Source organism: Corvus brachyrhynchos, unplaced genomic scaffold (assembly GCF_000691975.1).
Source record: "Corvus brachyrhynchos isolate BGI_N302 unplaced genomic scaffold, ASM69197v1 scaffold10, whole genome shotgun sequence".
In the NCBI taxonomy this organism is placed as follows: Eukaryota; Metazoa; Chordata; class Aves; order Passeriformes; family Corvidae; genus Corvus; species Corvus brachyrhynchos.
The window spans coordinates 4,852,375-4,874,423 of NW_008236180.1; the positions used below are offsets into that span (position 1 = coordinate 4,852,375).

General features: G+C 43.2%; 2 protein-coding genes across 4 annotated transcripts in view; one reads left to right on the top strand and one right to left on the bottom strand.

The window, feature by feature from the left end:
* NKAIN4 (Na+/K+ transporting ATPase interacting 4) overlaps positions 1-3,726 on the top strand; it is a 39,997-nt gene extending 36,271 nt beyond the window's left edge. The window contains exon 8 of the mRNA XM_017735776.1: positions 2,444-3,726. Coding sequence (XP_017591265.1) covers positions 2,444-2,453 — 10 coding nt within the window. The 3' untranslated portion in view covers positions 2,454-3,726. The remainder of the gene's footprint in view (positions 1-2,443) is intronic.
* A 2,281-nt stretch (positions 3,727-6,007) lies between these two features.
* On the bottom strand, positions 6,008-20,401 carry BIRC7 (baculoviral IAP repeat containing 7). 3 transcript variants are annotated; one of them, XM_017734186.1, is made up of 8 exons: positions 19,856-20,394; positions 19,146-19,604; positions 11,898-12,429; positions 10,789-10,888; positions 10,103-10,184; positions 9,972-10,017; positions 7,883-7,948; positions 6,008-7,402 (listed from the first exon to the last, which is right to left on the bottom strand). In XM_017734186.1, exons 2-8 carry the CDS (start codon positions 19,350-19,352, stop codon positions 7,200-7,202), a joined length of 1,236 nt encoding a protein of 411 aa, XP_017589675.1. In that variant the 5' UTR covers positions 19,353-19,604; positions 19,856-20,394; the 3' UTR covers positions 6,008-7,199. The 3 variants fall into 3 exon arrangements, with proteins under 3 accessions (XP_017589675.1, XP_017589683.1, XP_017589688.1); XM_017734194.1 differs by lacking the exon at positions 19,146-19,604 and having other exon boundaries at positions 19,856-20,396; XM_017734199.1 differs by lacking the exon at positions 10,103-10,184 and having other exon boundaries at positions 7,295-7,402; positions 19,856-20,401.
* Between the last annotated feature and the right edge of the window lie 1,648 nt (positions 20,402-22,049).

Genomic DNA, 22,049 nt, shown 5'->3' on the forward strand with positions numbered 1-22,049 from the left:
AGACCACCCTCTTTCCTCCCCACTGTTCCCTTCCCTGCATTTTTCTCTAGTCTCTCTTCTTCATCTCTCCAAATTTATGAGTTTTTAGAGATCTGAGACTCCACAGAACAATGACATGAGCTGCTAAATTCAATATTCAAACTGTGCACCCCAGTTCTGGCCTTCAGCCTCCAGCCACAGCACTGAAAGAAGTTCTTAAATACCTTTGCCTCCTACTAGGAGGAGAAAACATCTCCCCAAACAGTTACTGATAATAGATATTTCCACACCATAATCCAGTTATGTCCCAGCTTTATCATAATGATCTCCCTGACCTCAGCTGCAAGCCTCCAGTTAGTGGAAAACCTCACAAATTTTCAAGTCAGGTGTTATTTTTCTCTTTTAAAAAAAGCCAACAACAACAATCAACCATCATTTTGTACTGTTTTTTACAAAGGCAAGATTTAAGTGTGCTCATCTCAAATCACACCTTGAACACTCACACAGCAACAATGATATTCTAAAAGTAATTTTTTTCAGGTTCCACGACTGCTTTTGCTCCACATTTCATTGACTCCAGGGGAGTTTGGTTGTGATAGTTACTGTTTGAAGTCACAACCTTACATAAAAGAGGCTCAAATTAACATGAAAAAAATGGTTCTGGAAGTTTTACTGCCTAAAAGAATTGCCTTTAATCTCACTGCTGATTACCAATCAAGGCACCACACTAATTATTTAATAATAATAATATATTAGGACTCTTGGTGGAAGCATGTTAGTCTTCAGTGCCTGAGTTTCTGTGTCAAGATACTTACCCAAAAGATAGTAAATCACTTCTTGAAAGCCAGAGGCTAAATGAGAATATTTCCAATGAGTTTTTAGGAAGGAAGGGTTGAACTCTTCCCCCTCCCTCAGCTGAAGCTCAAGTTCAGGTTGTGCCTGCTGGTGCCACTGTCTCCCTTTGTGCTGCACAGCACAGGACCTCAGCTCTGGGTTTCTTTTCTTCTTGTTTGTTCATTTGTAGTAACAGAATTCTCATCACTTGAGGCATAAAAGCATTTTTGCACCGATAACTGTGGAAGTGTTGGCCGAGCCAGCTTTGGCATTCCTCACTCAAGCTGTTCTCTCTGAGCCCCCTGCACTACCTGCCAAGTACCCAGAGCATCCTGAGCATGTCAGCACCTCCTGCCTGCTGAATCCTTTCAGTCTCCTGACATCATTCTCCAAATTCGTTTTGTAAAGCAGCACTGTGCAATCTCAATTATAAAGCAGAATAGCCTCAAAGTGTGTTTTTTACACAGCTAAATCAGGAACCTGCTGGATGACAGGAGGTACTCTCTGTTTATTTAAAGGTACAGAGATGAGCACTGGATCTTCCTGCCTTTTAAAACTGTGTTTGTAAGGCCAAGCAGTGAACTGCACAGCTGTGAGTTTCCAGCCCCTGACACTGATCTGGCACCTCAAGTACTGCATCACATTAGGGCCTTAAAAGCTTTAATTTTAGTCATGTAGCCAGATTTTATGGACTTTCCTTTCCTCAGATCTACCAGTGGAAAGGGCCCTGTGTTAACACAGGGTGTGACTTTTATCAGATGGAGACCTCAGTATTGACAGGGCAGCAACAGGAGGCATTGGTTAATTGAGGGATCTGAGGCTCCAATTGCCCACTTTAATGGTCCCTCATCAATCTTTTGTGGGGCACTGTCTGCTGGCCACAGGCATGAAGCAGCTGTGAGCATTAAAGGACTTGTCCCCATACAACCATCATCCCTTACTGGCTTAAAGTGGGTTCTTCAATACACCAAAGTAGGTTCTTCAATACCAAACTTTGACAACCAGAATAATTTACAAAGGAAACTTAAACAGGAAAAAAATACCACTTTTTTTCTGAGGAGAAAAAAAAACCCACAAAACAAAACACTTCTGCTTCTCTTTCTAGGTAGACTTTTTCCCAAACAAACAACATGAATTTGCAAACTCTTTTGATCATCCTGAAGCTGCATGTGTAAGAGGTGATGTTTCAGCCAAAAGCATTCACTCACCTTTACTGCTGGCTCCAAAAGTAGATCTGCTTATCCTGCTGCACCTACACAAAAAGCACATCACCGCAATTTCAAGCAGCTCTTTTATCCTAGAGATGACCCTTAGCTTTTTAAGTTCCTAACCAAATTTTATGCAGCTCCAAATGCTGAGGATCCATAGATCTAACACTCGAGCCTAACTGCAGCATATTCAGGTCTGACATATGCATAGCATTCTTTCCAGGCTTGAAGACTACTTAACCACATTACTTCTGAGCTCTCAATCCTATTCCTCATCTGTAGTCGATTATTTTTAAAAGTCCAGAAGACAAAAGAAAAAAGCTGTCCTCATTATTTCCACACCCTTTCTGTTACATGAAGAAAGCAATTGAGTACTTGCTCCATACTCACATCCTGCCTTCACCTTTTTCCCCCTCTTACAGGCCTGCGTAAGTGAAGAGGAGCCAGAGGATGGATAAACCTTGCACTCCACCAAAGGTGCTGCAGGAAACAGTCCCCTGGGGCCTGGATCTTTGGCAGAGGAAATGCAGGATGGTGAACTCCATTCCATTTTTTTGGTCCTTGTCTTCTTTTCAAACGCAATGAATGTACATCAAAGAATGGCCACACAGTTGGTTTTTAATTCTCCAAGTGCCCTGACGAACCTTTCCTACCGCAGTCTGCTGGTACTGGCCCAGAAATGGCACAGGCCTGAAGACCTCTGGCAGAACAAGTTCACCAAGAGCCTCTCTCAAGAGCTACAGTTGAAGTCGGAGCTGCTTCCTTGCGCCATGGATCCAGAAAGAAGGAAGCACTGCATAACACCCTGGGACATTTCATATGTTCTGTAGTTAGTTTCCTCCCCTTTTTCTGAACAGAGCCTAAATCCCCTAACACAACTTCATCTCCTCCCTGCCTGTATAAAACTAGGTGGGGTCTCTTTACACTTGAGTTACTTAGGCATTGTTGGGTTTTAAGTTATAGATGGGAACTCTTCCCTTCCTCCTCCCCAACCACCCAGGACTCCCTTGCTCATTCTCTGTAGACGTGGCAGTAGGCATTTGTCCTGGAATTCAGTGCTCTGTGGCCTAACTCCTGTAATGCTGAACAGCTGAAAACTTCTTCACTCAGCAGGGAGCTTCTCCCCACTGCAACCGGCCAAGCCATTCCTGGAGCAGCTGTAGCTTACTCTGGGTCTGCCCAGCTACATTAAATTAACCCTGGTGTAGCCACATACGCAGCTGAATCCTGCTGCAGGACACTGGAAAAGACCCAGTTCCTCATGGATCAGAGGTGGGTTTGCACCTGCCTTCTTCACCTAGAGCCACACCTATTCCATGGTAACATCGAGATGGAAGAATTTCATCTGTGACAGGTTTTTCGAGGGGAGGGAAAGGGGCTGAAGGGGGAATGTGAGTGTAATAAAGTTGCATTAATGAGCTGCAGCAATTAATTAAAAAAACAACAAAACCAAGTCAGTTTTGTTAGCTGTGTCTCCCAGCATGTTAAGTGTCAAAAGCAGAGGAGGAGCACTTGTCAGCCAGCCCTGGCATTTTTGGGTTGCTACTTCCAAGTGCTGTTGTAATTCATTATTGACTTGCCTAATCTTCTTGGGATTACTTGGCATTTTTTGAGAAATGCTTTTCAGAAGGGTCAAGCTAGAAGCCATGCTAGGGAGAAGTGTGAGGGAAGAATTAAGAAAAAAATAAAAACATTAAGTGCTAAATCTTTTTTTTTTGTCTCATTCCAAGGGGCCCAGGAAGCAAAATCATCTTTTATAAACCCAAATGTATAAGCACTAAGAGTATTTTTTGCTTCTGTGTGACTTCTATTCCAGATACCCAAACATCCTAAGTTTTGCTTGAGTGCAGCTGCAACTAAAAATGTTGTTTTCTGTAGGGTCTTTTTTCCCCTTCTTTTAGCCACCAAAACAGACAACTAGTTTCATCCTAGTTTAGTAACTCAAAGAAAAAAGCTCAACCCTGACAGCTCTGCCTGACAAAACACAACTACCTCCCTTATTAGTAATATTATGTCACTACCAAGTTAAGAAATATCAGTGAAACACAAGCTACTCTCCATTTTGAGATCCCACACAGCAGTGTGCACACACCATTAACACTTTCTCTACCTCTCCTTTATTCACTTCCTTTCTGTATCACACTCATTCCTGCCTGCCCACCTGATGTTCCCTGGAGAGGCAGGGAAACAAAAAGGAAAAGAATACACATCCTCTCTTCAATGAGATTTTCCCATGAAAGATTTCATTTGTTTGGGGCTTTTTAAATTAATCTTTTCTCAGAAAGCACTGACTTCACACTTTTTGGTTTAATGTGATTTCTTTTCCTCAGAGAGAGTATTATCAATCAGATACCAGGAGGTACCAAAACCCAACACAGATGGTAGAAAAAGCACAGTTTCAGCTCTGGACAGGTGAAACATTTCACTGGTAGTTTCAGGAAGCAATTCTTTTAGGTGGCAATAAGAGGGAACTTCTGGAATTATTTTGAGGTCTGCATGTTTTTAACACTACACCTCTCCAACTGACCAAGCCCTGATGCCACTTTCACCAATAAAACTGATCAAAACCACTTGCCAAGTCCTCTAAAGAGATAAAGCATCAAACTCTGCACTTAACAGCATTGCCCCTTGGCTTTAACACACACTGGTAAAGATCAACTAAATAAAAGTGTGATGACTGAGTAGCTTCAGAACTACCACTCAGTTGCCTGTGTTCATTGTAGCATAAAGCACCAATTAACAGGAGTAAAACAAACACCAAGCCCATATTCAGGTAAGCCTATAATATGCAGTCCCAATGACTGCCATTAATCATAAGAAAAAAAAATATCAGCCTGAGAAGAAACAAAGCTACCCAGGGTCATATTCCACACTTAATTACCTCCTCCAGGTTTCATTAGCAGAGCCATTCATCCTCATGCTCTGAACTCCTGCTTCTGCTCTGTGCTAGACCCACTCCAAGTACCACAAGGTGACACAGTGACCCTCTGTTCTGTGAGGGCACAGAGTGCCAGTCCACTCCATCCCATCCCATCTCCAGCCTGATCCAGGAGCAGGGAGCAGCTGAAGGTGGTGCTCAGGTGTGTTCCCTTATCTCCCTCTGTTGGGGACAGACATCCCTGGAGATGTTTCTTGAACAGCATGGTACCTCTTTCTGAAGGGACATTTCCCCACAGGAAAAAAAACAGCTCCTCCCTTCCTGATGTGGAAAAGCCACAATTTTCAGTGTTCAGTAGGAGAAACCCCAGAAAGCTGGTCCATTTCCCGCCTTGCTTAGGTTCCAGTCACACTGAGATGAGTTTGGGAGGAAATAACACTGCTCCAGCAGTGAGCTGCTGTTTTCCCTTCTCAGATTAGCACATCTATTTAAACTATACACTTTTGCTGTATTTATAGAGGCAAAACAAAGCCAGTGATATCTTGAACCCAGACAACACCTTATTTGGCATGGTGGTGACATTCTGCTCCCTAGGAAAGCTGCTGGGTCTGGCAGAGACCCAACCAATTCCTCCAAGAGTTGCAGAGTTTAAACCACTCAACTTGTAATTTCTCTCAGCTTTGCCAAGAACTAATATTCCCTTCTGAAGCAGGGATGAAGACAGCTGCCTTCCCATGTGATCCACATAGATAACTGACACCTTAAAGTTACTCATAGGCAAGCCCATAAGCCTGTTTAGTAACCAGAGCTGGAACTAAAGAGAAGCAGTTCCAGAGCCACAGACTAAAGAGCCACCTACCAAAACTCTGCAAAGGGCTCAGATGCAGAATTATTCCCCATTTGAACAGTTTCATGTATCGGATCCTTGTTCTTCTGCATCCTTATCCCTTCTTTTGCAGTTTAAGATAACCTGGACAAACCAGATTCTTCCCTGTGAGGCCCCGGCCCAGGGTGCCCAGAAAAGCTGTGGCTGCCCCATCCCTGGAAGTGTCCAAGGTGGGGTTGGACAGGGCTTGGAGCAACCTGGGATAGTGGAAGGTGTTCCTGGCCATGGCAGGGGGGTTGGAATGAGATGAGCTTTAAGGTCCCTTCCAACCCAAACCATCTGAAGGCTCTATGACCCATGTGCTGTCTGGTGAATTCCAAAGGAAATTAGTGGATGGTGAGAACAGTTGCTTTTCTTACTCATGCCCATGCAGCACTGAAGGACAGATGTGATTTACAACCTGATGTCACTCTAACATCTTAGGACACCATCACAGCCCTCCCCTGGTAGGGAATTGTACTACAATCAGATACTCAGACCTCTAAATTAAACAAAGGAAAAAATTTATTCCATGAAAAAGAACAGTTTATTTTTAAAAACATATTTCCTTTCCCCGTTCAGTTAACAAGGGATACTGTGGATGAAACTTACTCTTTTTGGCTACATGATAGAATATTCCATTTTAAATAAGAATCACCAGTTTAGCCAGCAAAGAGATGTTCTAAAAAGGTATTTTTCCAGAGCTGTTTTCTAGTAGGATAGTACCCAACAGCCAGGGAAGGGCTCCATAAGAAGCTTCTAGGAGACCATTCAGTGACCCTGAGCAAAGAGCCTTTCACCTGGGGAGGTCAGCTGAGAGCAGAGAGGTTGGAGAGTCAGGCCAGGCTTTTCCACTTAGTTATGCAAATTTGAGTATTACTGAAACATTTCATCAGTTGTCGAAGATTCAACAAAAAGGGGAGAAAAAGGTAGATTCTCCCTCCCCTACAACACGTTGCTGCTGAGTATTCTAGTCTCAATGGAATGCATTTTGTACAAAAAATACTCCCATTTTCAATCAAACTTCCTGAAGGAATCCCTAGCAGAATAATTTCTAGACAGCTGCTAAGTGAGTGAGAGAACCAGAGAGTCTGCTGAAAACAGCCTTTGATTTCAACACAGAGCAAAGAGTCACTTGAGAACACAAAAATGTGGAGGAGAATCTCTGTCAACAACAGCCTCATTTGGAGGACAAAAGAGCCCAGCAGAGTTTTCCTGGAGTAGTCCTAAAGCAAGATCAGCAAGAGTACATCAAACCAGCAGCTATTCCTAGGAACACTGTGCATGGGAGGCACATTTAGTGAGTTTTCACACTTATGCCAAGCTACCCTGCAAATAAGAATGCTCCAGCATCAAACTCTTTACTTATTTCCTCCCTCTGCTGAGTTACAAATGAGTTGTACAGACTTATCTTTCCCCTCAGGTGCATCATGGCTCAGGACATGAAAGCTCTCACACTCCCCTGGATGACAGCTCTGCAGATGGGACACAGCCTCAAATTGAGGGCACATTCTCCACAAGCTACCAGGTGGCCACAGGGAACAAACACAACAGACACCTCTTTGTCCATGCACACTTTGCACATCCTCTCCTCTTGCAGGCGGCGGAGCTGTTCTTCTGTGCTCAGCTGAGGCTCATCTTTACCAAAAAAGAAAAAAACAAAAGCCCAAACTGTTAATGTTGTCACAGCTCCAGAGTCCCAGCTGTGACAGCTTAGGAAGTCACACTGCAATTTGCCCACTGTTTTGTTCAGACTGTGAAGATGGCAAAAGTACCTCTTAGGCAAGTTTCATTTAAGCTGGAAAACTACAGCTATTGTAGACTGGCTTATCTACACAAGATTCAGCTTATCTACACCTGCTGGACCGAGCAGGGACACAGATCAACAGCATTTACTATGGTACATAATTATCCTGATAAACTGGATTTTTTTGCAACAGCTGCTTCACAGGGGCATTCCAATCCCTGAAAAAGGGTTTCTGTGCTCAGGTACCACTCAAACCAGCACACAGTCCCCTTCAAAATTGAAAAAATGAGTTAGTATAATGATACTGTTATTCTAGAAGCCCTCCCAATTATGCTGAAGCTCAATTCCCCACCACTGCCAGCCCAGAGCACCTGGTTCCTTTTGCTGCACAGATCGCATTTCTTGTCTTGATGTTCCAGTCTCTCTCTGAACAGCTCCTGTATAACCAGAAAAGAAGACGGTATTGAATGCTACCCCCCTTTATCCCTCTCCAGACAGTGCTGTGTGAAAAGATGAAATACCCTGGACCTCAGAAGTATTTAGTTAAAAATTTCTTTACTCAGCCTGGTGTGGCTGATGTTCTCTGTGGTGCTTCAGTAGCTATGTAAGTTCACTCCCTGCCAATGCCTGTCTGTCCATATCACATTCTCTCCTCAAGGTTGGTTTATCTATCACATCAGCTGGTCATTCCAGCTCCTATACTGCTATGTAATCAAAATTTCAGGTTTGTGGATTTTTTTTTTTTTTCCCATGTTAGCTACAGAAATGGCAGACCGCGCTGTGGAGGCAGGAGCTTTGGAACTGCATCTTCAAGTAAAATTCACTTGGCAAACAGGCTTCACAAAACAGATAACACAAGACAGACAGAAGTTAAGGAAAATATATACTATCTAGACAAAAAGCATGGCTGTTTCTGATCAAGTTATTGATCCAATTTTAAATAGGCTTGGAGTGATCATCCATCCTAGAAGCTTTGCTTCAGAAAACTGCCTCTGTCTGGATCAGATGTGAATCTATGCACAAGCCTCCACATCGTGGAGCTGCTGGTTACTGCAGCTCTGAGGGCAGCAGGAAACACCAAGGATATCCCCACCACAGCCCAGTGCAGGCAGATAAAGCCACTGACATCCCAGTAACCACAGCTTCTCCAGGTTTCTTTAAATCAGAACCTCATTGCTCAGCCTCCCAAGGGAAGGCAGGCTTGGGGGCATTACTCCTCTTAAATCCAGCCTGGGCAGAGTGAAGGCAGACCCTCAAGACACTCCCAGCAGTGCTCCAGATGCAATGAGGAAGAGGTTAAACCCCAGCCCAGGTGTGAGTCAGGCCTACCTCTGCTTCTTCCTGCACTGCTGCTGGCCCCCCCACCTGACTGCAGCAGGTCTGAGATCAGCTCAGACTCAGACAGGTAGAAAGTCCCAGTCAGCCCAAATTTATTCTCTACCAGGATTGCCACCCAGGTGGGGTCAAAGCCCATCTGCAGGACATTCTGCACTATGGCACTCTGATCCTCAGAAGGATGAGCCAGCAATTTCCAATCTCTCAGAGGATCTGTAAAGCAGTGAACAGATACTTTACCAAAAAGGCAGAGCTTTGGGCAAAAAGTGTGCCATTCCTTGAAGGTGTTCTACATAAAATGGCATTAATATATTCTAGAACACTCCTCAAGCTATCCATATAGCCAGATTAACATCCACATTTATTTTTTACTTCAAATCATAATTCACAAGAAAGTTAATCAAAACCAATTTCATAAAAGCCCAGACACTTATTTTGGATGGTTTATTTTACTTTATCAGTGAACATAGTCTCCTGTGTTTGGCATCAGCCCAGAATCCTTATCTTTGTTTTCACATCCCAGAACAGAAGCCTCGGAACTGCTTTCGTGAACATCAAGTGGAACATCCCAATTAAGGCCTCTCCTACCTTAACCATTCATCAGTAACAACAGAAGTAGGAAATTCAGCTGGCAATCTCTTCAAAGGCTCAAGTCTTGCTTAAGCTTATGGGAGCCAAATTTCACCTACTTACCTTTCTGGGAGCAACTGATAAATGGGAATAATCCCTAGGATCAACACTTTCATGAATGCCTAGACCCTCCACTGTTCTCTGGTTTCTTATCAAGCCTGTTTAAAATGTTTTAGTGAAAGACTTTACAGACAGACATCAACAGCAAGAGCATACAAAAGCCAAAGGTAAGTTAGGCAAGCACTCAAAATTCACAGGATCTCCAGACTAGCTAAGTGTCTCTGGTCTTAGACTAAGAGGTCTCACTAGAACAAGTAACTTTGTTTCTTGAGCTAGAGACCATTTCCTAAAACCAAAGAGAAACAGCTGCTAGAATATCAAAACATCTCACAAACACCCTGTCTACAGAGGGCACAGGAGCTGGGGTGGGATGATGGAACTCAGACTACACCAAGTTCACCAGACGATGGAACACCATGGAATTACTGCACTAACCTTGGGAAGGAGAGGAGTCTTGCTCAGTCTGATCCCAGGAATGTCTCTGAAAATGACACAAAAAGAAGTGTGTTCAAAACTCCACCATCTACCAAACCTAATCCACTACACACAAAATATCCATGACTCACTGGAGCCAGCAGGGTGGTAGAAAAGCTTGCCTGAACGCTGCTAACAAATTCTCTCCCCCTTGAGTGCAGTAAAAATTCACACCTATGATCAGAAAGGTTTAAAGACATTAGTACAGGATCTCCCAAGTGAAGCTAGCAGTAGTAGTTTGAATTTTAGAAGCAAAGGGTGCTATGAGCAATAAGCAAACCGCTATGTATCCATTAAACACAGGGTTTCTCCTGCCCACCTCTTGCACAAAGGCTGAGAAGTAAGAGATCATGATCCCTCCTCCCCCTTAATTCAGTCTTCATTTTGGCCTAGGATAAGCTCAGTTGTAACATGCTTTAGAATAGACCACAGGAACTGTGATGAGAGAGCAGTTCACAGGAAGAAACAAGAACTGCTGCAGAAACCCAAGGTTTACAGTACATTTCTTCTAGTACCTCAGAGTGGGAGAAATGAAAGCTCTTCTTTGATGCCAAAGAAAGTTATTTTAATTGAACTCTTAGAAGGTAAATTCTAGGTCAAATTGGAGAATCTCAGGTCTGAACTGTGCCATTCCACCTGAATTTGAACATCTTATTTTGCTTTTAAGGTGAGAGGATCTAAATATTTCTATCCCGTGAAAGAAATCTGTCAGTGTGAAATGCACGACCTATCTTATGGCCTTGCTATGAGGGGTATTTGTTAACCAAGACTGACTTACTCTGGATACCATTTGGCATGTTCCCTCCAAGGATCATCTCCAAAGGACCAGCTCCTCACACCTCCATCACAGTAAAAACACCTCACTACATCTCCTTGTCCTGAAAGAGACCAAGAGATTGTTTGATATCTGAGACACTACATGCTCTACACTAACCCTGAGTGAGAACCTGGGGCAAGACTCAGCACAAAACACAGGCTTTGGACAGAAGAGATGAAACATGACAATTTACCAGCACTGTGGACATTGTACAGGGGCAGGAACTCAGTCTGAGCTCCCAGAGCTGCAGCTGGTTGAGATTATTCCAGAAGGCAGTCACAAGCTCACAGGCAGCATCTATGGGAGCAGCTGAGCTGCCATGCACAGCCCCCCCAGCCAACCCCCCTGCCTGCATTTAGAGAAGAGCTGTAATTAGTTGTACCTGTGAACACACTTTGCTCACTAACCACAATCTGCCATAGCACAAATATTTCCTCTGACTGGTCAATTCAGAGATGAGTATTTCTTCAAACCTATTACCTAACCAGCAAAGCATTCTCAGAGGAAAACAATAACATTATATTGATATTCACATACACGTGATTACAAGAAATATTACAAGTCTTCCAAAAAAAAAAAAATGTATCTTATTTCTGTATTTCAAATAAAGTGTTCTTAGAACAACAAGCCAGATGTGCTGACTCTATACAGCTTTCACTCAGATTTGGGGTTTTGAGAAGAAAAAGCTTCAGTGCAAGATAGAGCCTATGCAAAACATGACAAACCAAGCTCCTCAAGTCCTTTTAGCAGTGCAAGGAATAAATACACTCAATGGATCTTCAAGCACACACTTTTCTGTCAGTAAAACATCTGTTTAAAACACATCACATTTTCCACTCCTGCTGGCAGGGGAGTTTATTTAGTAGTGGACCCCTCAGTACCCAAACAGGAGTTAAATGTTGAAACAAACTGTGCACAAGCAGCAAGTAAAACAGCACAGGCACAAGGAAGGATGTGGTTTTTAACTACAATGCATACACTCACAGGTATTTATAAGACCAGTAACACATAGAGAAACTTTCAAAAGTTAAGGTGAGTAAGAGTTAAGGACACTTCTCCCGAGTACCCACCTGTGTAAAAGAACCCTGCTCTAGCCAGTTGCTCTGGATGCATGTGGGAATTTTGAGGCCAGTTCTCAAATGTAGACAGTCTCATCTCCTCTGTGACCATCTCGGGGTACTCTGGCTCATTGGGCAGGGCTGTCTCCTCACTGACTATCCCCTGCAAGAGACTCAGGAACTGCCCATCCACAGTGTCAAAGATCTCCTGCAGGGACAGCACCTCCTGGTTCCCAACATCCTCACCGCAGATGTATTTACAGGAAGGGAAGAATTTCATGTGCTCTATTATGGGGCAATCAATAGGTCTCCAGTCCTTCAGGACACCACCACAGCAAAAACACTGCACTTCATCCCTGGGGCCCACGTAGAAAAATCCAGCCTTGGCCAGATCCCAGGCAGACACAGGGGCGGTGCAGGGCCACTGCTGGAAAGTCCTCAGCCTCATTGCCATGTTCCTCATGCTGGAATCAAAGAGCTGGCAGCGAGCACCCCTGGGCTCCGGCTGCTCTGCTGCTGCTGCTGCGTCCCCCATGGCCGTGCTCTGAAAGAGAGGATGGGAGAGCCCAGAGCAGTCAGCTGCATTCCCAGCACCAGGCAGCACTCACCCCGCATTATTATTCCTCATCCCCACGCACATTCCAGAAAGCTTCTGGTATCAACAAAGCCCAGCTTGTTTCAGAATTGCAGCCCAGCCACAGACCCTGTGTTTCTGCACTTTGCTGTTGAACTTTTCTGAGCACTCACTGGTGTCTGATGGGAAGAGCCCAGCGCTTTCCAAACCCCTCTGCCAATTTACAGGAAAGATGGAACAGAGAGAGGAAGGCAAAACCTGTGCCATCTCCCAAGCTGAACCAATCCTGATTTTGGCATCTGATCTGCAAGATAAATCCCCAGCCATTTTGCTCAGCCTTTAAACTAACATTAGAAAGGCTCTGCTTTTTTATTCCCCAAACCAGGCACACCATAAAACAGAGAACGGCCACACCCAAACAAATGTCTCAATCTCCTATTTACAGCCAAACACCAGGCAAAACATCAGTAGATTTTTCGTGACCTTATTGTTATGATTATTAAGCACTGAATATCCAGAAAGAGCTCTATAAAAGAGAACCTTTCCAAGCCTAAAATAATTAGGTGCAGTTTCTATGAGGTGGTGTCCTTAAATCAAGGATTTTCTAGTTTTTGTCATTTTCTGCTCTGTCCTCCTCCTGCACAAGAGTAAGAGTGAAATTAAAGAAGTTACCAGTGCCTGATTATCCAAGCTCTCATCTTGCTTAAGTAACAGCCCTTCCCTGGGTGATTAAGCTGAACTGCAACTCAGCCACTGTGTCCAACACTTTCCCTATGGCTGGCAAAGACACTTTCAAACAGCCTTACAATGACACAACTGAGAACCAGGAACAAGTTAATTCCTTTGGAGTGAAGTTCCTACAAAGTGTAACTAAGTTAAAGGTGCAAAACCAAGCTTGCTCAGCCACATGCCTCTCACAACAAAAGGCAGCAAGGAAGAAAAAGCTCATTAACAACCAGAATTTCATTCTATAATGACAGTGACAGAAACCAGAGTTGGAGGGAAAAGCTCTAAAAGTGTCTTTCAGAAACTGTGCTTTATTTAATACAATAAAGAAGTTACTCAGGAACTATGCCACTGCTATAAAGAAAAATCCAAAGCCATTAGTCACTGACGCCCAGCAGAATTTGCAAGCTAAGCAAACTGAGGAGCAGACAGATTATTTGCTTTCACAGCAGATTTTACTCCCAGAACACAGAAGCTTGGTCACCAGGCACAGCTCCCCAATCAGTGCTGTTCCCATCTTGGGCCCTAACAAAACAAAAGCTATAACTCTTAAGCTACAACAAACTCTGGGTTTCACAGAGATGATGACCAGCTTGTCTTAGCCTCCCTCCACCTAGAAAGCCCTTGAGACCGAGCTTCACAGCTTTTGCTTTGAGGTGCAACATAGGAGAACAAACATATTTATCTTTTGCTTATTGAGAAGCCCATTATAGTGTACCTGCATATTCACGTGCTCAGCAGAAGATTCATTAACTTTGCTAACAAGACTCCCCAAACCAAATTAAAATTTTAAATGGCTATAACACCACTAAAAATTAATGTTCTTTCACAACCTGCTACTTACATAGAGTAATACAAAGCCAAAGCAACATTGCAGCTCATGCCACCAATTAGCACAAAAGAGATAAAACTATTTTTAAAAAAAACCAACTTTACCTGAAGCAAACGAACAAAAACCCAGAAGGCTTCCATGAATTAAAATTCTCTCAACACCACAAGCTCCACACAAAAATCTTCTCTCCTCAGAAGCCTCTCCCAAAGGAGAAACACCACTAAGGCATAAACGAGCCCACCTGCCTCAGAGGCCATTTATAATGCTTAGTTGCCCCCAATTGGTTAGGTTTGGACTGAAATTCTCTATTGGCTAATGAGTCCAAATTTCATCTTTATAAATAGGAGTCAGGAAGCAAAAGTTAGGCTCAAATTTTCTCCAGAAAACAGCTGATCTTGTTAAAACCTAGTCTAGTGCCAGGTGTGATATCCTGATTCCTATGATACAATGGCCTCCCTATTTTGCTGTGACTGTAATAACAGTATGGCTGCATCTTTTCAGCTTGTTTTCACATGTGGTTTGCACCTGACATTTCTTTAGAAAATGTACTGTAAAATTAGCAGATAAATAGCAACAAGAATTTTCTCCAGACAGTTTGAACAGATTGCATTTCCCTTACTTTAGGAATTAAGTCTTTTTCTACAATCGCATTTTCACAACTTGAAATCCTCCTATTCCTTTGCCTTCCTGTGGTCACAATTCCACAAAATGGAAGATTTTAGGGATAGTTTTGAAAGGTACAATTACTTGAAAATGTGTTTTTCTTTACCACTGCCTGAGAAGAGGCATAAAGCTTCTTCTAAACTCTTGACAAAATATCAGTTCTCCGTGTAAACATAAGAACACGGGTGGTTTATGTTTCTTAGAAATGATAAATTAGCTTTTTTCTTTTAATAAAAAGATCCAAAGTCTTTCTTACAGACAAGCCTATACAATCATTCTCATTAAAAAGAACAGTGTTGGGTTTTTTCTAATTAAATACTTGTTAATGAAAGCCCCTGAGCAGTAGAGGGCAGTGCTTTTATATGACATTTACAGAATCTTGTAACAAGAGAATGTGCTGGGGAAGTTTGTCCTTAGTGAATTTCTCTGTAATAAAATACATATAAAGATAATTGCACATTATCTTCTGCTCCACGGATCCTGTTCTTTCTAAGTCTATGCTGATTCTTGAAGACTGCATCCTAAAAATCCAAGGGACAGTGTTAACAAAATCCCTCCTACAGAGACTGTTTGGGGTCTGCTGATGGGTTGTAGCAAATCACCTGTTAATCAATAAGAGTGACTGATAATTCCGATTTTATGAAGCATTTTACAAGCAATGACCTCATCTTCTACTGCTTATAACCACCTGGCTTCTCAAAGGTGTGCACAATTCCACCTATTTTAGGAGAATACCCAGCCTGATTGTTAAAGAGGGAAAAGCTGTATAAATCTCAGAGAAGTTCAAAAGCAGCTTCTAAGTGAATTGACAAAATTTATCTGTTTCTGGAAGTGGTTATTTGGGTTTTTTTCTTGTATACATAATATTCTTCCATCATAAAAACTTCAAGACAGGTTTAAGGTTGATCATCTGTGGGATACACTCGTGATTTTGGGGGGAACATTTCACCAACAGAGGAAAACTGAGAAGGACCAGTGAGATAACTGTAGCAGAAGAAGATGAAATGATACCAAGTGTGGTGCTGAGAGCAAGTAAACACAAGTCACCATGTATAAATCATAGGATTTTATTTTAGCATGCCAAGATTTGGAAAGCAAATAACATATTCAGTAATGTGTTGCATGCAACTTACATTGAGCTTTTTTAGCAAGTCATACATTTTCAGTTCCTTTTCAGAGCATTAAGATGTCCTACTGAACTTCTGAATGCGTCTTAAAATGAAGAGTGTCATGAGCTAGTGATAAACAAATGTGGGAATCAGTAAACATCAATCAGGAGTCCAGGACAGATCAGTGATAATGATCAACAGTGCCATCACTAGACAGTGATTGGAAACACTCGATGAAGAAAGTAATATAAACATGATTAATCAAAAATCTGCTTGCTGTTATCAGCCTGATTTGGAAGGAAAACAATCAATAAATACAAGGCCCAGAGTATAGCTGGAGACAGCATAATGAAGAGCTTGAAAGCACTGGAGTGACTGGAGCCCCTGGAAAAACTCCAGCAGAATTCAGCATCTCTACCCTTGAGGTGCTACACAGCTGTAAGGGGATGAAGCTTAGCTTGAGGAAGACTGTTGTGCTTTCATCAATAAATTAAGAGTTTACTGAGGAAAGAGGCTTTTATAACAGGGGAAAAAAAAAGGTATCAGTTGGCACTGGTGAAGAAACGAAGAGGCTGGAACATGAGACACTATAGCTTGCCACTGCAACTGATGTGTAAAGGAACCGGATATCAAGCAAATTTATAACATAATTCCTATTCCCACTTGCTCAGATATTAGCCACTATGAAGACGTGGATCCATTTTGCAGAAAAAAACATTCAGACCCTGTGATATAACTGCTTAGCAGCCTGAAACAGAGTGGACAAAATCATTACACTTAAAGCCCTAGACACAGATGACTGCTGCTCTTTCTCCATTTAGGGCCTCTCTTTTCCTCTTCTGGCTGCCTCCTCCTCGTGTGTTGTCCTTCCCCTTCCTTCCCTCTGCAGGGCCAGCTGGTCTCATCCTGCAGCACAGCAGCTACCCTGCTGCTCCCTGGGGAGCTGCTGGCACTGCTCCTGCCACAGGAACACCTGTGAGGAAGCCTGTCGGCTCAGCTGCCTCCCAGGGCAGTCCTGAGGGACCAAAGCACACTGCTGGACATTGACACAGAGCTCCACAGCATCCATAAAACAAATCCACTGCGGACAGGAAGCAGGATCCAACCCAGTGAATAGTGACAAGACACACTGAAAAGTGACTGGTCACCCCTGGGACAAACACAAAGCCATTCCCTCAGGGCAGGGCAAAGCTCAGAAGTCTCACTTTGCTGTTTCATGCAGCTCAAATTTTTCTTTTCCCATAACAAGTTCTGCTATACATCTGCAGGGATCTTCTCTGCCTATCAATGTCTTCCTTGCTGCACTTCCCTCAGTGGACTTTTCAATAATAATGAAAAGCAAATTTAACACATTAATAATAATAAATGATTTATTTCTTCACACATTAACAATCATTAATTCAGGAAGCCTGGAAAATGTTGCTATGAAGTAAATAATAGAATCCCAGGATGGTTTGGGTTGGAAGGGACATTAAAGCTCATTCATTCCCACCCCCTGCCATGGGCAGGGACACCTTCCACTATCCCAGGTTGCTCCAAGCCCCATCCAACCTGGTCTTGGACACTTTCAGGGATCCAGGGGCAACCACAGCTTCTCTGGGCACCCTGTGCCAGGGCCTCACCACACTCTGAGTACACCAAACCTAACATCAAACCTAAATCTCCCCTCTTTTAGTTTAAAGCCATTCCCTCTTATCCTATCACTGCATGCTCTTGTAAAAAGTACACATACTATACATAGAGACTGCTGGAAGTAGTGCACAGGTGAGTAACAAATACCTGTTTTGTGAAGTGATTTCCTAGGGATTCAAATCTTTCAATCTCCTGCTGTAATTCTTTCCCCTGACCCCCACTACCATGGCATTTGATTGCCTCAAAACTTTAGGTATTGTAATAGTTAGGAATAGCTAAATGTAGCTTGCAACGTGATTCATGGAAGTGCTTCAAATCAAATCCTATTAATATCCCAGCCCACAGAACAGAACACAGTACATATGAAAAGGAAAATCTGCAAAGCACAGCAGATACTCAAAAAATCAATAGAGGAACTGGCCTTAAAATCCTACTGTGATCTGAAAGAGAAGCAAACTAATATACCAGTTCTTTGAAACAAGGAAAACTCTTTCATAACTTTGTGGTTTAAGTGTTCAGCCTATTATAAAAAACATTTTTGCTATTGAAGAGTGGGTTGACTACTGTTCTCTTCTTTTTCAAAGGAAAGTGTTTGTGGAAAATAGCTTCTCTTTTATTTTTCTAAATGGCTTTTGGAGCTGAAAAATGTGAGTTTCTTTTTCAAGGGTCATTTTTTCTCTTCATTCAGTTTTCTACCCCTTCTTGCCCTCACTGTTGAACCCAAACATCATGAGGGGAAAAAAAAAGAAATAAAGAACAACCCCAAACCCATTATTTGTTGTCTTCTTTTGTTTCCCATAACATTCTGAATACTTGAAAAAAATCTTCAAACATTCAATGCTGCTGCAAATTGAATGAACTATTTTCAGTTTTCAGCAGATCAACAATCCAAAGATCCAAAGAGCAAGCAGAGTTCTTAGAGGCCTGAGCAGCAGCACAGGGATTGGGAATACAAATTAAAGTTGAGGAGAGAACTGTAGGGCTAAGTACATTTCCACAGCGAGTATGGAAAACATAAATCATATTCCCTTGATTTTTTCCTTCCTAAGTAGCACCTGGCAGGTTTCCCCAAAGATGAATTGTGCTTCTTCCTCTCCCCCTGACTGATCATTTCCCAGTTCCTTCCGATTCTGACATGGAGGAGCCTCACATCTGGGCTTTATTCCCTTTACCTACACCAAGCCAGGAGGTACAGGAACAGAAGACCTGGAGCCTCATGTAAGCTGAGTGGCATTGCAACTCCAAATTGTTCACATATAAAACTAACAGCTCCTCAGAAGGGATTCTTACCCACTTGTGACCAAAGTTCCACCATTCAGCCATTAAATTACCTGTAAAGAAGGATTTTTCAGGCATTGTTGTGATTCTAATGGAGCTCATCCTACTTTATAATTGGCAGAAAATCAGCCATCAAGAATCACAGAACATCTGATTTTCCAATTGAATCCTGCTATAGTTTGGACTGTGTTTTCATTGCAGAGAATGTGCCTGGCTGCCTGAATATTGCTTGGGCGACAGGCAGAAAGATCTATTCCTGAGCTATTCACACTACAATCATCTGCTTTTTTCCATGCAAATTGGCCTGGAATAGGTTTAGTTTGTCCCTGTATCAATAATCAATAGCAAGATTGAGAGACGAGGAAGAAAGACAACAGACCAACCTGAAGTCACTGCAGAGAGCTAAAGGGGAAAATGCACAACAAAGTAACCAAAGACAGACTGACCTTACAATTTAATGGAAACCACACGACAGCAGCAAGAAGGAGTTGCCACGGATGAAGATCAAGAGGGAGACAGGGGAGAGTCCCTGTGCTCAGTCGTTGCTCCGTTGAGCTCCCTGCCACAGCTTTCCAAGGAAGTTGTCTCGCAGGGAACAGCATGTGTGATGCTGATGTCAGATGGGATCTGTTCACAGGCCACACTCTTTGCATATGATTTCCCTCCTCATGTTTTCACAAACAATGTGTCAGTGACATGAGAAACAGGAGAGAAGAACAGATACAATTTCTCTGTGCGTCTGCTTTTATTTTTCACCCTCAAATGATGGAAGTGAATGCTGGATCCTTGGTTTGGGAACATTCCACAGGGGTGTGGGGTCCAGGAGGGAGATGATTCTATTATGGCAGTATTTGATTTTCTTCCCTGATCATAACAGAGAGCGCTGCATAAAATTCCTGAAAAATCTAAATTTAAAAAAAAAAAAAAGAAAACACCAACAAAAGTATTCTGTATCTTACACATGAACTGTTCTGAGATTTCAGAGAGTATTAGCAAGGGGAAAGAAAGATAAGTACAACTTTTTCTTAAACTAGAAGAACACATTTGTTTCAACTAAGACAAAACCAAACCCTGTGTCACCCCCTGGGTTACAGTGTTACACTCCAAGAGTATCCTAAGTTATATAATATATATATAAATATGAGTATCACCTTACCCATATCCTTCGACTGAGACTTTTCATCTTCCTGGTCTTATTTCTAAAAGATTATGCACTTCTCAATGGATAGACAAGATCACTCTTAGCATTACCAGGAAGAAAAAAAATTCACATTTTCCAAATGCAAAAGACAAAAAAAATATTCCCACAAAGACCTAGATGTGTACATGCATGTATATATGTGTCCTGCTGCCTTTGGGTCTAATCTAACAGGTACAGCCTAAGAGCAGCCCCCTGTACATTGGGATGCTGAAGCAGAGAGCTCTAACGTTCTGCCCACATGCTCTCCTGGCGAGGATGATTCATAGTCACATCGTTTCTATATCGAGATGTGAACATATACAATCACATGGACTTCGGAGCAGTGCCCATCACCCAGGCATCCAGCCTTTCCTTCTCCTTCCACACACATGTTCCTCTCTCCAGCCACGCTGGTCACTTTTTTCGTCCTGTTTTTTTGAAGCTCTGTGCTTTGGATGGCCTTTCCAGCTCACTCAGGGACTGCCCAGAGCAGGGATTTACTGACTTCCTCCAGAACTACACTAGAGACAAACAGAATTGGAACAGGCCAGGTTGGAAAGGGCTCGGAGCAACCTGGTCTAGTGGGAGGTGTCCCTGCCCATGGCACAGATTGGAACAAGATGATCTCTGAGGTCTCTTCCAACCCAAACCATTCTGGGATTCTAGGAAAATACCAATTATTACTTGCTACCTAAGTCAAACAGAGAACACGAAGCATCTCCAGGCGCTCTTTCTTCTTTATGTCTGATCAGAAAAAGGACAAAAGTGGACTCTTCATTTCAGATATTTTTTTAGAACGGTAAGTACAAACTCAAACTACCAAGTTCCAAACATGTGAACACAGAGAAGAATCTGGTTTTAACTGCATCTAAAGGAAAGCATGATTGTGTTGTTTAGTGTATTTCACAAGGATCAAAATTTGCCACTTTTACCCCCAAAATGAAGCATGGAGATGTTACAAAACTTTGTAGCTTGCGCAGCTTACACCTTGGCCCTATTGAAATCAATATAAACTGGGCTAAGGGGCTCACAATTCCACCCAGGTTCTGCAAAATAGCTGGAAGGAAAAAAAAATGAATTGATCTGATAAAAACCCATGTTGAGGGTGGCTGCTGCCAGTGGTCAGACTGGCTGTGATCCTCTGCCACAGTGGCCTGGCCATGGCTACTGTGGGCTGGTGTGAGGGAAAATGGGGCTCCCAAAGCTCTTGGGGCAATGGGTGAACTAAAACAGGCTCCCCAGGAAAGTGATCATGGCACTGAGCCTGATGGAGCTCAAGGAGATTTGGACAATGATCTCAGACACATGGTGGGTTTGTTGGGGGTGTCCTGTGCTGGGACAGCAGTTGGGCTTTGATGATCCTTGCTGTAAACAGGAGGAGACACGGTCCTAAGATGCACCTGGGGAAGCTTAGGCTGGACATTAGGAAGAATTCCTTCATAGAAAGGGTGATTAGACATCGGAATGGGTGGCCCTGGGGAGGTGGTGGAGTTACCATCCTTGGAGAGGTTTAAGGAAAGACTGGACATGGCACTCAGTGCCATGGTCCAGCTGACAACATGGTGTTGGGTCACAGGTCTGATTCGATGATGTCAGAGGTCTTTTCCAACCTAGTTGACTCTATGATTCTAAGGAAAGACTGGCTGTGGCACTCAGTGCCCTGGTGTAGCTGACCAGGGCTGCTGGGTCATAGGTTGCATTTGATGATCTCAGAGGTCTTTTCCAACCTAATTGATTCTGTGATCCTGGGTCTCTTCCGACTCAGGAAGCTCTGTGATTCTGCCTCAGTGATTCAGTGATCCTGTGAACTTGCACAGCTGAGTCTGTGGGCAAAGAGTCCTCGCAAAGGCTGAGGGAGGAACAGAGAAGGGACAGAATCAGAGAATATTCCGAGCTGGAAGAGACCCACAAGGACCATCGAGTTCAACTCCTGGCCCTGCACAACACACCAAGAATCCCTCCATGTGCCGTTGTCCAAACACATCTTAAGCTCTGCCAAGCTCGGTGCTGTGACCACATCTCTGGGGAGAGCGTTCCAGCGCCTGACCACTCTCTGCGTGAAGAACCCTTTCCTCCCGAGGAAGTCGCACGCAGCCATGGCGTGCCCCTCAGGCTCTCGTGTCCCAGGCTGAGCAGCCCAAGGGCCTTGGGCCGGGCCGCGGGGCGGTGC

Coding starts and splice junctions, on each gene's coding strand:
- BIRC7 (XM_017734186.1), bottom strand. CDS start 19,352: ATGCAAAGAGTGTGGCCTGTGAACAGATCCCATCTGACATCAGCATCA. Junction 10,018..10,102: donor CTACCACCCTGCTGGCTCCA/GTGAGTCATGGA, acceptor TGTCATTTTCAG/AGACATTCCTGGGATCAGAC. Junction 7,949..9,971: donor AGACTCCTCTCCTTCCCAAG/GTTAGTGCAGTA, acceptor CTGGTTATACAG/GAGCTGTTCAGAGAGAGACT.